We start from the raw sequence: 17129 nt of genomic DNA, 5'->3' as shown, positions 1-17129 counted from the left end.
CTGTATTTATATAGGGTATTTCTGATTAATCGACTGACAGATAGATGTGACAAATGCCCTGTTAATAAATAAACAAATAAATAAATAAATAAATAAATAAATAAACAGTTTGGTAACCAATAATTTTCATTTTTTATCTTGTATTTTGTATTTTTGTTAAAATGGGAAGGAACATGTGGTCAAAAAGGTTTGACATGAAAGTTTTTTTCAAACTAACTTGCATTTTATTATGTGGGTTGGTTAATCTATAAACTCACTGTCCGTCACTGTAGAACTGCCTTAATTCATGTCACAGATTCAACAAGATGCTGTAATCATTCCTCCCGACCCTCCATAATGACAGAATAGCATCAAATGGTTGCTGTAGATTTGAGGGCTGAGCATCTACGATGAGACTTTCCTATTCCACCAGTGGTGGAATAGGAAAGTCTCATCGTCCAATCGTCCAATCGTCCAATCTTTCAATCATTCAATCGTCCAATAGAGCTTCTTTAGAGTGTGGTGGACCACCACACTCTAAAGAAGCTCTATTGGATTGAGATCTGGGGACTGTGGAGGCCAACGGAGCCCAGTGAACTCATGGTCATGTTCAAGAAACCAGTTTGAGATGATTTGGTGGGAGTATCCATCAGAAGATGGGTACACTGTGCTCATAAAGGGATGGACATGGTCAGCAACAATACTCAGGTAGGCTGTGGACTTTAAACCATGCTCAGTTGGTACTAAGGGGCCCAAAGTGAGCCAAGAAAATATCCCCCACACCATTACACCACCAGCAGCCTTAACCGTTGATACAAGGCAGGATGGATCCATGCTTTCATGTTGTTGACACCAAATTCTGACCCTACCATCTGAATGTGGAGCAGAAATCCAGACTCATCAGACCAGGCAACGTTTTTCCAATCTTCTATTGTCCAGTTTTGGTGTTGCTGTGTGAATTGTAGCCTCAGTTTCCTGTTCTTAGCTGACAGGAGGGTCACCCGGTGTGGTCTTCTGCTGCTGTAGCCCATCTGCCTCAAGGTTGGACGTATTGTGCGTTCAGAGATGCTCTTCTGCAGACCTCGGTTGTAACCAGTGGTTATTTGAGTTACTGTTGTCTTTCTATCAGCTCCAACCAGTCTGCCCATTCTCCTCTGACCTCTGGCATCAACAAGGCATTTTGGCCCACAGAACTGCTGCTCACTGGATATTTTCTCTTTAAGGGACCATTCTCTGTAAACCTCAGAAGTGGTTGTGTATGATGATCCCAGCAGGCCATCTTCACTATGTGCACATGCAAGCATGAGCTGCTGCCATGTGATTGACTTATCAGATATTTACAATAACTAGCAGAACAGGTGTATGGTGAGTGTATATTGTTTTTTTGTCTCCAGTCTTCTTTTTAATGAATCAAACCATAAACCATGTTTTTACGAGGATTCATGATTTTGATTCAAAAGGGGAAGACAACAGTCAAACTACTCCAATTCATTTTATTTTTTGTGTATTCATACATCCAAGTTCTAGCAATTTGTGAATATAAGCAAGTCCTTTGAGTGAACAGCAGGGGGAGCTCCATTACAATAATAGAAGCGACCTCCTCATGATAAAAGTTCAAGCCAACTCATAATATTTAAGCGAGTCAAACAATAGGCATGAATGTGAGGAATAATCTAACTCATTGTGTTGACGTGTTCATGCTTTGAAGCGTAAAACACATCGACGTAGCAGGTATAGTCTAGTGACGCACGCCCGCAGTCACATTACATTTTCATATATCTTAAAGATAGTTTTTCAAATTGTGTGTTTCTAAATCTTAAAGTGAAACAACGTTTCCGTATCACTTGTGGATGAAACTTAAGGTTAAATGAACACTGATTTGTCTTGTTGGTCCAACATCAACATCAACTAATTAGGGGCAAAAAAAAGTTAGTTGTATTCCTCCTGGTTTTGGCATCCGTCAGTCTGCTCGTTTAACACACGTAGTCTTTAAAACCATGAGCTTTTTTCAAAGTTTCCACGAGGCCCCATTAAGTATCCACAACGTATAATTTTTCAGGCGGACAAGTTTACTCTCCATCCATCAAGGCTATTTAAAGTGAAGGAAGGTAAATCTTCGCTTCTCAGTCTGCAGAATTACTCCAGCACGTTTGAACCAATCACAGGGCGAGCTGAAATATTTTAACCAATAGGAAGCCAGTGTGAGAGAGCACTCCGTTGGAAGACGACGACTATGGGACGGAGTACATTTCTGCTCGTTTTAACAAACTTTTGACGGTTAAACAGGAAAAGTCGGTAAGTGAAATGCTTAATTACGCGAACAACACCGCATTTAGACATTTTTGATCAACTTTTAATATTTTACAGAGAAGTTACTTGGTTTAAAAGTTGAAATACTTTGGTTCGCTCGTCGTTAAACCTGTGTTCGTGTCTTAAAATGAAAATAAAACTCAACTCATGGCGTGAAATGAGTTTATGATGGTGGTTGAGCTTGTTTTGCCGTGTTTTCTTGCTCTTAAAACATCTTGAACCGCATCGTTTATCTCCAACTGACCCACTTAGGCCCACATGCAACGTGACGTTACGCTTTTAAACGCAAACTCGGTCAGCCGTGGTTTCTTTTTGTACTTTTTAGGTCGTGTTGTTTCTGGGGAAGACTTTCATCAACACTTGCTGAATGCCACATAGATATATCTGTGTTTTACGGGTTTCTCTGGGTTTGAATGGACCTTACATGTTCCCAAAAGCGTCTAAAACTACTGGACTAGTTCTTGTAATAAAACCTGCCACTAGTTCAGCAGAACTTGTAAAATCTGTGTCAAAGCAGACACCATGTTCAGAGTAGTTTGATAAACATGCGGAACTATTTCAAATCAGGCTTCTCCTGCATTAACCCACAAAGTACTTAACATGACATGCTATTTTATTATGTGCTGCAGTTTTACTAACTATGGTTCTGCTGTCCCTCTGTATTTGCAGGAGTGAGGTGGGGGAGCTGCTGCTCTGAGCAGTAATGGGGGAGATTGAGGGTTCATACCGGGTCCTGCAGACCCCAGGAACAAGGCTGGGAGCCCAGTTCAACGCAGGTATCAGCACTTTGGAGCCTGGCCAGAGCCTTAGTGGTAATATGGTCAAAAGCCATGGAAGAGGACTACAAATCCGTGTGCAGGGGTTGGATGACTCCCTGGAGTTCTTTGATGTAGATGTAAGTTCCTTGTATTTTGTGTATACACCCAGATAAATCTGCAATTTGTTCAACAGCAGTTTGCATCTTTCCTTATTATCCTCCATGGCTTTCCTGATTGCGTGTGGTTTGTGACATCTGCCACATGGCTTTGGTGCTGAAATCCCTTGCTCCTTAATGCTAATCATTTGGGCATCTTAGTCTAACACACCAGGACACTTTACAGCCTCTTGGCTGTGATTTCTGCTTTCTGTTTGCATGGTTCTGGAAGTAGTTTTTCTTATGGATCCTCAGAAATAAGCAACAAAGAAGGAGGAAATAACACTACCTGGTCCAGGGTGCATGTTTGGACCTATAAATGAAGCTGTTCTCATGTGTGTGTGTGTGTGTGTGTGTCCTATTGAAACAGGACTAAATTGCTTTGAATAGTTTCACTTCATTCTGCAATCAGGGTGGGTAAATATGCAAATCGTATTAAGAGGGTAAATGCATTATGTTTAAAGTGTTCAGTTTAATTGGATTAATTCAATAGTACACACAATAAGAAATAAAGGATAAAGGAACATGAAACTACACTCAATATTGAAACCTAGGACCCATCTGAACATGTGTTTGATATCTGAGAATGAGAGCTGCTGTTTGTTGATTTTATTGTAATTACTTTACTGGGAAGTTAATCCCGTTTGCAAACTGGCAGCTGGTTTGAACAAACTAAAGACCCATGCTGTAACAGTGCTCCCCCGTGTTAACATGCCAAGTTGCTGCTGCTGCTGTGGGAGTCACTCAGACGGCAAATAGGAAGCAATAAGGAAGTCTGTATATCAGAACAAGTTTCCTGTCTATTCTCCTCAAGGAGACATATCAAAGAGATCAAAGGGAGCTTCCAAAATCAATAAATAACCAAGTTAACAACTGATACACAAAATGTTCTCACAAGAGAAACCATTTGTCTTTTATGGATTCCAAATTCTGTTGAAGAAGTATTTAATTAAGTGTAACTACTCCGTCCTTAATCCCTCTGTAGCCACAACAATAACGGTTCTGGCAGATGTAGAGTGTGGGGCGACTGCTGAGACAGACATTTCATAATCTTATGCACCATATGTTGTCTTAAGTCTTACTGTAATACAATCTGACGTAAACTAGTTGAATTTGGAAGTAACAGAAGGTTTGTGTCCAGCTCAGAGAGCATTTCTGGATGTTTTTGTTACTTTTTGGAATATATCCAGTCATACATTCAGAGAGACACTGAACTTGGCCTGCAGGATTCACAGTAAGCCCTTGGACGTGGTGTTCAGAGGAGGTGGCAGGCAGAAATACACGGCTGCTGCAAAAGGGGAATGACGGCAATCCTGTTGTCAAGCAGACTGCACTTTTGTTGGGAACAAGATGGCCTCTAAGAGGCTCTGTTGTTCCCCTCACAGCATTGCTTTATATTTCTGTTCATTCATTCTTTATGAGGGGTCGTGGGCTGGGGGAGAATAGTACTTATGTCTGTCTCTGGAGCGGCTGCAGAGCTGAACATCAGCTTCATGACGTGTTCAATTAGTCATTGAAGGAGTTAATAATCTCTGATATCATTTTAAATATGTCTATGAGATCATGGCTAACTATTAATGATTTAGAGATGGTGTTTTTTAAAATAATTTTACTTGTGTTAATGTCATCAGGAGTATATTCATATCGATCATACAAAAAGTAAAACTTAAACCTATTAAATTGCAGACTTGCTTGAGTTCTTCCTGACTGTATTTTATAATTTTAATCGTGAAGAGTTGAACAAAACAGATAAATATCTGAAGTTGCTCTAATGTTCATGATCACTTAAATGAAAAATGAATGAAGCAGCGTGACTTTTCCTACTATGTAATTTCAGTTTTTCTCATGCACACTGTATTCAAAAATAGATACAAAATTGCACTGTAGAGCGTTTAAAATAGTTGTGGCCTTCAGGCAAACTGCCTCCCCTCCATTGTGGCATTTTGGTTGCTCAGCTGCTCAGATACCTTTTTGTACACAGACTGCATCTGCGAATGTGAAGTTTTCAAAATTATCTCAAATCATAATCACGAGCAGCGATTTTCTGTATTTTTATCTGCACACCACACAGGACAAAAGTAACAGCTTAAGAAAAGTGAACTTTAAGAGACATTTTGGTCACAGAAGTATTTAGAGATGATGAAGAAACAACAAAGAAGTTTCTCTGAACTGTGAAACCCACTGGTTCCATTGAACATTAATCATCTGGGTCAATTTGACATTGAATCTCTCAGAGAATACAAAATGACTGAGCTTGTTTGCACACAATCCAGCAGTTTATCCCTGATTCTGAAAGACTTTTCCTTCTCAGCTGTTAACATGTTGATTAACAGTAATATTCTGCTAAAACCCCTGTTTGAAGTTTACTTGCAGCCTTATATGTTGTGATTAACCCCCGTCGAGCAGACTGTGTGGAGTTGGTTTGTTTACGATGCGTACGGCTGATGGAGATAAGTTGGGGTGACCTGTGTCACAAACTTGTGTTAAAAACCTTGACTGAGACACGTTTTCTGTGCCTTATACATATTCAAGATGTATCCTAAACCTGAATAACACCAGCTCATCCTGTGTGCTATGTTCAGAAAACGTTACAAATCTTAGGCTTTACATGATGTTTGAAACAAATGAAGCTCTTTCACTTTACTTTACCTTCCCATGTTGATGCTCTGCTTACTTTAATTGAAACAGTGCTTAGAATGATGATGAAGATAAATGATAGATGTGGAAACCTCGTCGCTCTCTGGCATAAAGTGCACAGACACACACTTGTTTAAATCTGTTTCGTTCTTCACAAGATCCAGGCAATGAGTCCTGGCTTTGTCATGCTTTTAACTCCTGCGACCTCTAACTCAACACAGAGCCCCACTGACGATAATGAAGAAAATTCTGCACACATGGTGTGATTAGATGTGTGTATTTATAGCCATGTAATGTCTTTAGTCTGGAGCTGAAGCAAACAAATTAGATAACAGCGTTTGTGCTTTGATCTGTGGCCTTCATCTGCTGCAGGTACCCAGCGTGGTCATCATCAGCAGACATTTGCTTGCATGGCTCTTGTCCACAGACTCCTCCCACAGCCAGCACAGGAGAAAGCTCAGCCTTGTGGTTTCTGGACAGAGGCAGGGCTGGCAGGGCAGGGGAAACACAGGCTCCTTTTATCCAGCACAGCCAGCCAGGCCCCCTTTGCTGGCCTTAACTTCCAGCTCCGAAACTTGTGAAGAAGCACCAGAGTGGGATGTGGAACCTAGCTGTGTGAAAATGCATTACAGGCGAGGGCATCGGTGGGAGGGGGATCGGGGCTGGCTTTTACTTAAGTGTTAGCAAACAAGCACATAAATAGCAAGGTTGACAACCAAGTGGGCTGGGGGGACGGAGGGGCAGCCTGTGGTGTTAAAAGAGCAGTTCAGAGGGAGCAGTCATGGCCGGTGCAAAGTTTGTGCTGGGGTGGTGGGGGAGGGGACACGCTCAGGAGTGAAGCCCTGCTGAAAGTTAGGAATTTCAACCACTGGCCTGTTGCAGAGTTCCTTTTGGAGTTTTGCAGTTGTGAGGGATGAAACCTTTTTAACTTAAAGGTGGTGATGATTTTTAAGATATTTGGATCTCATCTGTAATACTGAAGTGTGAACTAACACTCTTCAAGCTGTGAGATACAGTAAAGTAATTTTAGAAATAAACTTATAAAGCAAAGCTACACTATTGAGAATTTAGGTGATACACAATTAAAGTTATCCTTGCAAAAGAGTAAAACTCCGTTTTTTTTTCTTTTAAGCATGCTCTGAAAAACCTAATTTTTCTATTAAAGCAACAACATGAAAACAACCACCAGACTTTTTTAGCGCTATGGTCTGTTTTCTCATTGAATTCCAGCCTGATGCTATATATGATAAATTTAAGCATGTTCCCTTCCATATTTAGTGTCTGTTTTTGTCTTTCAACCCCTTTGATTTAGATAAATGTTCTTGTTAGGGATGCACCGATCCAGCTTCTCTGGTCCCGATACCGATACCTGGGCTTTGGGTATCGACTGATACCGATCCTGATTCGAAACAAGTGTTAAATAATAAGCTGCATGCTTATTTATTGCTATTTATTTAAACTATAAGTGTCTAAACGTTTAACAGCAGTTTGGTTAAAACAAAGCTTTGAATATTCAATAGTAAATTGTATACCCTGTAGACTAAATCATAGTTTAGCCTAGGTAGGGACAAGTACCGAATTAGGTACTTTCATAGTTACCGACTGAATTCTGTCAAAAGTACCAGGTACCGGTTCAGGAAAAATCAAAAGGTACCATGTTTAGGTACCTGAACCTTGGGACTCTGAGGGAATGGAAGAGCAGGAGATTTTCCATGCTGGACATGAACACAGCATCAAAGGTTATATATTGAAGAATTAATATGTTAAATTGAGAAAAAAAATACATTTTGTTATCAAACAAATTTTATATATATATTTTTTTTTTACCACCAATACACAAAAAGGTACTGAAATTTGGCACTGTTGAGTACCGGTACCGATTGCCAGGTACCAGGCATCAGTACTGTATTGTTTGTGAAACGTACCCATCCCTTAAGCCTAAGTGTCAAGTTCAGACTGATCTTTTCCCATCAATACCCAATCCAGCTTTAAGGGGCTGGATTGGAGCCGATACCAGGATCGGATTGGTGCATCCCTAGTTCTTGTTTATGATCTTACACTTCTAGATTTAAGTTATCTGGAGTTCTATATTTTTTTTTTTTTATAGGAGATAGTTTTTATTCCTCAAGATAAATCTTGGGAAATGTCATGGGTAGAAACAGAAAGTAACTTAGTTTTTTTCATATTTTAAATTTTTGTTTCATGATGTCTAGTGCAACATTTTTTAATGGTATGCAGCTAAGCATTCACTTTTTAGTTTGTACAAAGCTCTCACAGTATCCCGCTGTGTACTGAAGTTCCTGAACAATCTAACATCTTAACTTAAAGAGACTCATTTAGCATCTTTAGCAAACTTCTCTCTCTCTACATTACGACCTGTTCCTTTTCTTGTTTTCTTTGCCACTGAGAAAACTAACCATCCACTCAGCTTGGTCCCACATTGCAGGTCAAGCCTTGTTGTAGAGTATCTGGGTTACACAGGTGATCTGAGCAGAAGGCACCTGATCCTGATTACTGACATGTCGTGTGTATCTGCCAGCTAACACTCCGGTCAACTGTGCACAAACATTATAGCCCGGCAGTAAAATGGGCTCAGTGCTGACTCCTTGAAATGAAAACTGTAGCAGTGATGTTCAGACAGGCCCCAATGGACTGTTGCTCTTTTAAAACGTCTCCTCACACACTTGTGAAAGTGGCTTTAAATGTATGTCAGCGGGATATGTCCTGTTTGCAAAGCCTAAACAATTCACATCCCACTGTGTCGGATACAAGCCCAAACACACCCCTGCTGTCAATGGGAGTTTCCACCACAGCTCAGTGCCATTCACTTGTGTCTAGGAGTATCAACTGCTGCTGAACCATGCTTAACCTGTCAAGCAAGGTACACACAATCCCTGGATTTAAATTAGGGTGGATATCTGGGCTACCTGTTGTTCTTTGACGTTATTTTCTTGGTTTGCAGAGGATAAGAAGGCCCTCCATCATAGCTGGCAGCTTTCAGCCCCTGCCTTTGTATGCCCCCCACCCTCCTCCTTTCACTCACACTCGCAGGGCAAGATTTCTCCCAGAGAAACATCTGTTTGTCATAATCCCTGCTGCTTTTGGAGCGTGATTGGGTGACCCACTGACCTCTCTTAATGTTAGAGCTCAGAGATGAGACTGTGGTCCACACACCACAAGTTGGGCGTGAACAAACTGGATGGGATCATCACACTGTCACAGCGCAAATGTGCCTCAACTGAGAATGCCAGGCAGCTTTTAGGGAGCTGACCAGTCGTTTGTGACACATCTGCTCCCACAGCTGCTGGATTTAGACCAACCAGGCTGGATGATAGTCAAAGGGAGTGTTTACTTGATTCTGTTTGTTTCGAATTCCCTTTCACACATGATATCCCCTGTTGAAATTGTGTTTAAGAGTATTAGCCTGGACAAACTATATCCGCCTCATGAGTAATTACGGCATAGATAAGCAAACTTGGTTAGTAGGTGCAGGAAGTTTTAGTTTCTATTTATGTTATTTTGGAATTCAAAATGTAAAATGCTCTAGTTGAAGAAGATCTTTTAAATGGCCACTCATGCTGTATTCACGAGCTTTTTGCTGACTGTCTGGAAGCACACACGCCTCTCTTAGAAAGTGAGAAAGTATCACTTGTTGTCAGATAGGGGGTGATAAAGCTTGGGTTTACCTGCCCTTCAGACTTCATTGCTGTGAACCCAGTGTAACATTCCTGCAGAGGGTTAATGAGTAACACAGAGGAGGGGCTTCTGAACACACACACACACAGCAGTTTGTGCACGACAGATCCACACAGGAGGAAATACGTGGACTGGACTTCTTTTTATTGTATTATCAAACAAACTCCTTTATGGTCACATTCTGCTCAGTTTAAGACTTCGCCCATCTTTTTTAGTATTGCAACATATTGTTGGATAAAACCAAGAGATTTTAGAGTATAGCGATAATGACTGAGGAATTCAAAAACATATTGATGACACTTGATGACAAGAATTGAGTATGAATAAGAATGTGGGGAGAAATTGTTTTCAAATCTTGATTGGAAAATTTGTGTTTCAGGTGCATTTAAAAACATTTTTTTTCTACTTCTGACTATGAATCACTAATTTGTAAGAAGTTTAAAGATTTTTAAAAACTGCACAGTAGAATATCATCACTGCCATTTGTCTGATGAAGCTTATGAAAGACAAAAAAGGACTTGATCACCTGATCTGTACTCTGATCTGACAATAATGAATCATAGGATTTCCAGTGAAAAGAGGCGTTACCTGTTTGCTGCAGTTGGAAACATTAGTGAGTTTTCCTCAATAGATACTGTGTATATTTTTCTTGCACTCCCAGGTCTGTAGTTTATTCTGTGGTATTGAGATGAGCTGACTGTAGTGTGTTATCATGAGCTCTTATCTCCGTTAATGTTTGTGCTTTTACAATTTTTTACTTTGTTTTTATCCCTGTATGAAGATGCACTCCTTCACAATAAAATAGTCACATGAACACAGCCCTCTGTGTGCATGTCAGAACTGGTTTGTTAACTTGCTGGGACCAAGACATAAGGGGACTAAATATTTTGTAAATTAGTGACTGTACGTACATGTTGCTCTCTATCAGGGCTATGGAGAGCTAGAAGATGTGAACAAAGTGAATGTGGACTTGGGCTGACTTATTTTGGTAAATAATCTAATTGGAATTTTTTTTGACCAATATTGCAATTGCAATTTAGCATGTGATTTTTATTTATTTACTTATTTATTTATGTATTTATTTTTATTTTATTTATTTATTTATTTTTTTTTTTTTGGGGGGGGGGGGGGGGGGGGGGGGGGGTTATCTTCTGCATTACTTGCTGATCAGAAGCAATAAATCATTCTGTAGTACGACCAGCACAGAAAGAGATACTGAAACATATAAAGAACTCTTTCCTGTAGGCCAGGCCTACATGTTATGATGAAATAAGATGAATCTATACGAATAACAAATCTTTATTTAACTCTTACAATCACATTAGAACATTGACTGATTAATGTAACTTCAAGCCTTGTAGACGTATAATATAATGATAATTAATACCTTAAATAAAATCAGAGAAAGGAACAAAGCCTGGCAGAACAGGTCTGGTATGAACAAAACTATGAAAAATAAATGAATCCCACACTAAATAAAGTGCAGAAATGTAAATAAGACCAAATCTCTGGCTCAACCACTGACATATGAAAACGTGTAGATTGCACTTTTAAATGCACTTAAAACTTTTTTTAATTGCAGCCTTTGTGATTTAAAAACTGCATTCCATTACATTGCCATCCCGATTTAAATTTGATTACATTTTCAGCCCTAATGTGGACTTAAGTTCAGACAAATGAAACGAGACATTTAATCGTGAAGTCTGGTGTTGCTCAGTAAAACTTTGAGGTCAATCAGTGTATGAAATAAACTGCAGCTGGCAGTAAACGTTTACAGAAACAAACAGTGACAGCTGTGTCATATGAACAATCCCTCTGCAGATTTAACAAGCATTCAAAGATCAGTGTTTTACAGTCACATTTTTGGACACAACTATTGGAAAGAACTTGATTTCTTCTTATTTTAAATTTTAGAAGTGCCTTTGGATACCGTGCTGCCACCACATAATTGTTATGATGCAGTCAAAGTTAAAAATTAAATACTCACCAAGAGTTGTTCATGGAAAACTGTTTTTCATAAAAACACCATGGCTGTTTCTTCATGACTGCTTTAGCTCTGTGAGCTTTCATGGCACAAGATCTCACCACATTTTTACTGCATTAATATGTGCTTAGGTTGGCAACATTTTTGATTTATGAAATAAAATATTACCAGTATGTCATGTTTCTTAAGACTTTGATCATCCAACCAATTAAAAAAGAGTCAACAGCAGAATCAGCTGTTTGGCATTGGCAGAAAAGATTTGGCAAATTCTTCATGAGCACAACTCACAGACTCAGCTCTGCTGCTCACCTCACAAATGCATGGTCCTTACAAATGTAGCTCCATAAACAGGCTGTACACTGATATAAGATTTATTATAAAGAAACATTGTTACAATAAAGAAATAATCTACCAAACACACATTTCCTTACTTTCTGAGTTGAGTTTATAATACCGTAGTTGTTAATTTCACTGAATAGCATTATTTTATTTTAGAAATATCATATGTGTCATGCTAATAATGAAACATGGTTATGCACCCCATGTATAGACCTGCTACACTGAACTGTATGTCAATCCACTCTTACTCAATTTCCTGCTTCGTTCCCCATCTAGTTGTAAAGGTTGACATAATGAAAGAAAATGTAAATCTGTTTCTACAAAGAAACTTAATGCTAATCGCTGCCAACAGCTGTAGCTCAGTCTTTACAGTAGGATTCCTCGAGTGGTCCGAGAAAAAAATCTACAAAAGCTTACATATCTGCAAAATGAAAGTTTCCACCTCAGAAAAGTTAGCATTTCACTGATGCTCTCAAGAGGAAACAAGATTTTTGTTTGGAGGGTCAGAGAGCTGAGCGTCTTCTGCTCCTCTCTAGTTTTCAGCATTAACAAGGGTTATATGTATATATGTGGGCTGCATTTACCTGAGTTATCTAAACAACAACGACAAAAAAACAGAATGAAGCAAGTGTTAAAAGGCTGTTTTTACAAAGGGGCTGTGCACTCAGCTGCAGCTAACCCTGCTTTCCTTTGTCCTGCTCGCTAGCTCAAAAAAATGTCGACTGACCGGCTGTTTTCATGTTTCTCTCTGCAGTGTGATAGGTTGTCAGAAAGGTCCCAGTTGAGTCTTAGTTCATCATCTTTGTCGCTCTTTGTGTTGTGATGTAAAAAGTTCGTATAAATATCCCCCCTGATCCCATTAACTATAAGACTCAGTGGTGAGCTGGTTCTGGAGACCATAGACTGTATATGGAGTGGACAGCGTGGCTTCGCCATTTATCATTTTACGGTTTTGAAGCCAAAATACCGCCGTCTCAGGCGCCGCCATTGTAGCAGTTTGGAGCCAGATTCTGTGCAGTAGAGGCGATGAGGGATTCTGGGAGAATCTGAGTGGAGCTGGATGACAGAAATAATAGTAATTTTTTTTTCTTTCGAGAGTGTAATCACTTCCTGACTCTACCTCCTGACATATTTTACGATCCCCGAAAAAAATACACGAGAACGGCAGCTGTCAATCATCATTAAACGTCACGTAAAGCCTTTTTAACCTCGTAGAACTAATGAAAACAAAACTTTTCAAAATAAAAAAAGGACTTGGATACAAGACAGCCAAATAATATCTTCAAATCACCACATCTATTTGACGTGAGAAACATTTCTACGAGGTGAAATAATTTTTTAAAGTTTGACCACAGCCCATCTGGAATGACTGGACAGCCGTATTTTTAAACCTATACTGCAGCCAGTCACCAGGGGGAGCAGTTTTTGTGGAGACCTCACTTCGAGCCGAGCAAGTGGACGTCCATTTTTTTTAAAGTCTATGCTGGAGACGGTGGGTACTGGGCGTAGTAAACCTTGGAGTAGAAACTATGTGACTGAGATGAGATCTCCTATGGCAGTGTTGTCTTATCCACAGGAGGAGAATGTGGTTTTGCTTTAATAAGTTTGTTTTGAAGCAGACGTTGGTTTTGACCGCTCTGGGCTTGTTATCCAGGCGTAGAATGCAAAGTAAGACTGAATACCTCAGGATGTCTCATACATTTGGATGCTAATACACGAGTTTGAATACTCAGCGATGCTGTCTGGATGGTTTGTTTGGCCTGTGCTCAAACACAACCCAGACAAAGTGTTTTAACACACCACTTTTTGTTCTCGGGTTTAGACCAGCTGTAATGGGATACTGTAACGGCGTGGAAAAAGAGGCGCTTTACTACAGATTCCTACATTTATAGATGTTGTGCCCACAGGTTTCACCTGCAATTTTATAGATTTAGTGGATGTCGAACATGTGATTGTATTAAAGTAATGAGAAGGCTTGAATACAGTAAATCTCCTGCTGCTCTTTGAGTTGTGATGCAAAGCTGTTCTTTTTATAAGGCTTTTAAAAATACTATTTTACATTACAACCAGATGTTTGAAGCTATAATTTTCTCCAAAAGTCTCAGGGCTGGGATTCAAAACCTCAAGTGCAGTGTGTTCTTGGTACATAGTAATTAGTTCTTCGTTTGCTGAAAACAAACCCCAGAGCGTTGAAGGTAAACTTGTGCACATTTCCTGCTGGTGACTTTGCTGGGCCTGATGACGGTGGATGTATAACAGTAGGACACACCGTCGGCTCACTCCAACATCCAAGTTAAGGAAACTATTTGAATCGACGGAGCATTTGCAGACATGGAACACATAACTCAGTGGATCATTTACAGATGCCAAATATTTCCTGCACCACATGGGCAGACAGACAGAGTTTATTCTCTGCTCAGTTTCAACACAAGCACGGCCTTCCTCACCTCAGTCTCAGCTGAATTTGTTTTTCTAGTGATCTCACCTATATTGTTCTTCCAAGTTTTTCCAATTTCTCTTTTCATTTAGATTATGAGCTGTATCATCCCTGGACTTTAAAGACCTCTCTGTTGACATAGTCATGAAAATAACGGCTCCTTTTTCTCTGTTGTTTTTTCTTTCAGTCCAAAGCTCTTGGACAGGCCCTCCTCTCTGAGGTTTTCCTCCGAGGCAACCTCATAGAGAGTGATTACTTTGGCCTCGAGTTTCAGAACATGCAGATGAACTGGGTAAGTACTCCACAAACCCCGGCTTGTTTGTAACAGACGCATTGATGATCCAGAACTTGCAGTCAGATCAGTTTTACGTCATTTTAAGAGCTGAGAAGACGGAGTTTTAAGGTCACAGCTTGGCAACTTGGCAACTCAAGGCAGAAGACAAACTTCTTAGATAACTCTCAGCAGTGATGAACAAATGTTTTTATTGGACAGGATCAGCATGAAAGTTGAAATATTTTAAACTCTTTGGCTCATGTGCTCATTCTCTAAAGATCAGACTTTCCATTGTTGTACTTCTCTAAGTGGACCACCTACAAGCCCGCGCTCAGGAAACAGACAAGATCTATGACAGACCCTGTACATCTTCTCCAAAGAGAATGGAAAATGTGTGGCTCACATATTTAACGATGAGGACAGAGAAAAGCTATTCTGAACATAAACAGTCCAGTTGTTGCTCTGCAGTAAGAGGTTCTCACATTAAAAACAAGCACAGAGTTTAAAGCTCAGACCTGACGCAGCCACAAGTGGAACGAGCTAAAGGCCTCAAGCCAATAAGGTAGATGACAATCTGGGACAAAGTTCAATCTATTTCAACTTTGGCTGCTCCCTTTTCCTCAATGAAGCCTTCACACACAAACACACTCTCGCACTCACACACACACACGCACACAGTGTTAAAGGACTAGTGAAAAAAAGAAAAGCATGCATTTGCAGGTCTACACTTAATTATACGTCTGTAAATTTAAACACTTAAATTCAAACTGAGTTAAATGGTCTTTATTCTTCAAACAGCTGAACAGAGGCGTCAAGTGTCCATTTTGAACGATGTCAGTGTACCCACTGTTGGTTGCATGTAAACTTTTTTACACCATTTCCACCATCATGTTTACAGTGTATTCATAGATCAATCATGTGATATGTAGATGATCCAGTTGCAGCCATAATAAGAATGGCGTCTACTGTGTTCTAGCTGCAAATATAGGATGCTTGCATCTGATGTGTATCTTATTTTAAAAGCTATTGATAGTGGCCTATAAAACACACTATAAACTGTTAAAGGAATGTTATAGCTTGGTGCATTTTTCTCACATTCTTTACTCAAGTAGAAGTAAAGAAAATAGGGTTTAAAAAGACTTTTGTAAAAGTTGAAGTATCAACTCAAGCTTTTTACTTTGGTAAAAGTATAAAAGAACTGATTGCGTTCAAACCAATAGGGTTTTGGGTTAATATTCATTTATACATCTCATCCATCCACAGTCAAATTCACTCTTTCCAGATGACGCGATTTTAGTGATTTTAGGATACGTTTATACTTTTCTTGGTGTGAATCTTTTTGAATGATGACAAACTGGAACGAAACAGGAGTAGTGTGGCTATTTTTAAAACACTGAGTGTAGAAAGTACGGATATTTGCCTGAAAATGAAAGGAGTAGAAGTAAAAAGTTGTCAAAAAAATAATTATTCAAGTAAAGTATAGATACCTAAAATCTTTTCTTAAATAAAGTAAAGTATTTTTACTTAGTTACTTGACACCTCTGCAGCTGAAGATAAAACTTCTTTCTTTAGTTTCATTAGTAATTCATCACGTCAGGGTCTGACTTCAGAAGGTGTCTCACATAAAGCAGAAACACATTATTTAGAGTAAAACAACAGGAATCTGAGAACATACACTTTAAGATATATGAACTGTAAGTAACTCTAATCAGAGATTACTCAGTCTGCTCAGTTTATCACTGTTAGCTGGGTTGTGTTCATTTTAGTTCCTGTGCATTGACTTATCACAGGCTTCAGTGCAAATAAAGTGACGTAGAAAAGTATTAGTAACTTTGTTTTACTTGCTGCCTGAACAGGGTTGAGATCTTCTGCTCAGATACTTTAAATCTGGGGGTAAAAGTAGTTTTTCCAGATGTTGCCATCTTGTATTGTTGTTTCCTCTAGAGTTCAACAGAAGCTCTAAACCATTCAACACACTGCAGGATTGTCCTGAATCTCACTCTGTCTTTCCCTTTAGTGCATTTTACTTTTCTCTAGTTTTTACCAATCAGGTGCACAAAACTTTGATAAATTCAAGAGTTTTTCTGATAAGTACGTCATGACTTCTTTTTTTGTTTTGCTGGTGACTTCCAGAGAAAACTGTTACACAATCATATTTTGATTAATCTTAAATAGAAACCATCAAATCTTGAGTATGATTTGCGTAAAGTGTACTCACTGTTGGTTGCATGTAGACCTTGTTTGAACCACTTCCACCATCATGCTTACAGCGTATTCATAGATCAATCATGTGATATGTAGTTGATCCAGTTGCAGCCATAATAAGAATGACATCTACTGTGTTCTTGCTGCAAATGTTGGATGCTTGCACCTGATGTGCATCTCATTTTAGAAGCTAGTGATAGTGACCTATAAAACACACTATAAACTGTTAAAGGAATGTTATAGCTTTGTGCATTTTTTTAATAGTGTTGTGTTTTACTGTAAGGCAGCAATACTAACACCGTTAAATGTCGTACATTTCTTTAAGTGTCCATCTTTTTCATCCAGAAAATTTCAA

General features: G+C 39.3%; 1 protein-coding gene across 2 annotated transcripts in view; it reads left to right on the top strand.

Moving 5' to 3' along the window:
* Positions 1–2116: 2116 nt before the first annotated feature.
* farp2 (FERM, RhoGEF and pleckstrin domain protein 2) overlaps positions 2117–17129 on the top strand; it is a 42294-nt gene continuing 27281 nt past the window's right edge. For both annotated transcript variants that reach the window (XM_074667993.1, XM_074667992.1), the window contains exons 1-3: positions 2117–2274; positions 2959–3184; positions 14483–14587. In XM_074667993.1, the coding sequence (XP_074524094.1) occupies positions 2993–3184; positions 14483–14587 (297 nt within the window). In that variant the 5' untranslated portion in view covers positions 2117–2274; positions 2959–2992. The remainder of the gene's footprint in view (positions 2275–2958; positions 3185–14482; positions 14588–17129) is intronic.

The sequence above is a fragment of the Halichoeres trimaculatus genome, unplaced genomic scaffold (genome assembly GCF_033239565.1).
Source record: "Halichoeres trimaculatus isolate MK-OKI-2021-1 unplaced genomic scaffold, fHalTri1.1 fHalTri1_scaffold_4, whole genome shotgun sequence".
In the NCBI taxonomy this organism is placed as follows: domain Eukaryota; kingdom Metazoa; phylum Chordata; class Actinopteri; order Labriformes; family Labridae; genus Halichoeres; species Halichoeres trimaculatus.
This window is presented reverse-complemented; position numbering and strand designations above follow the sequence as displayed.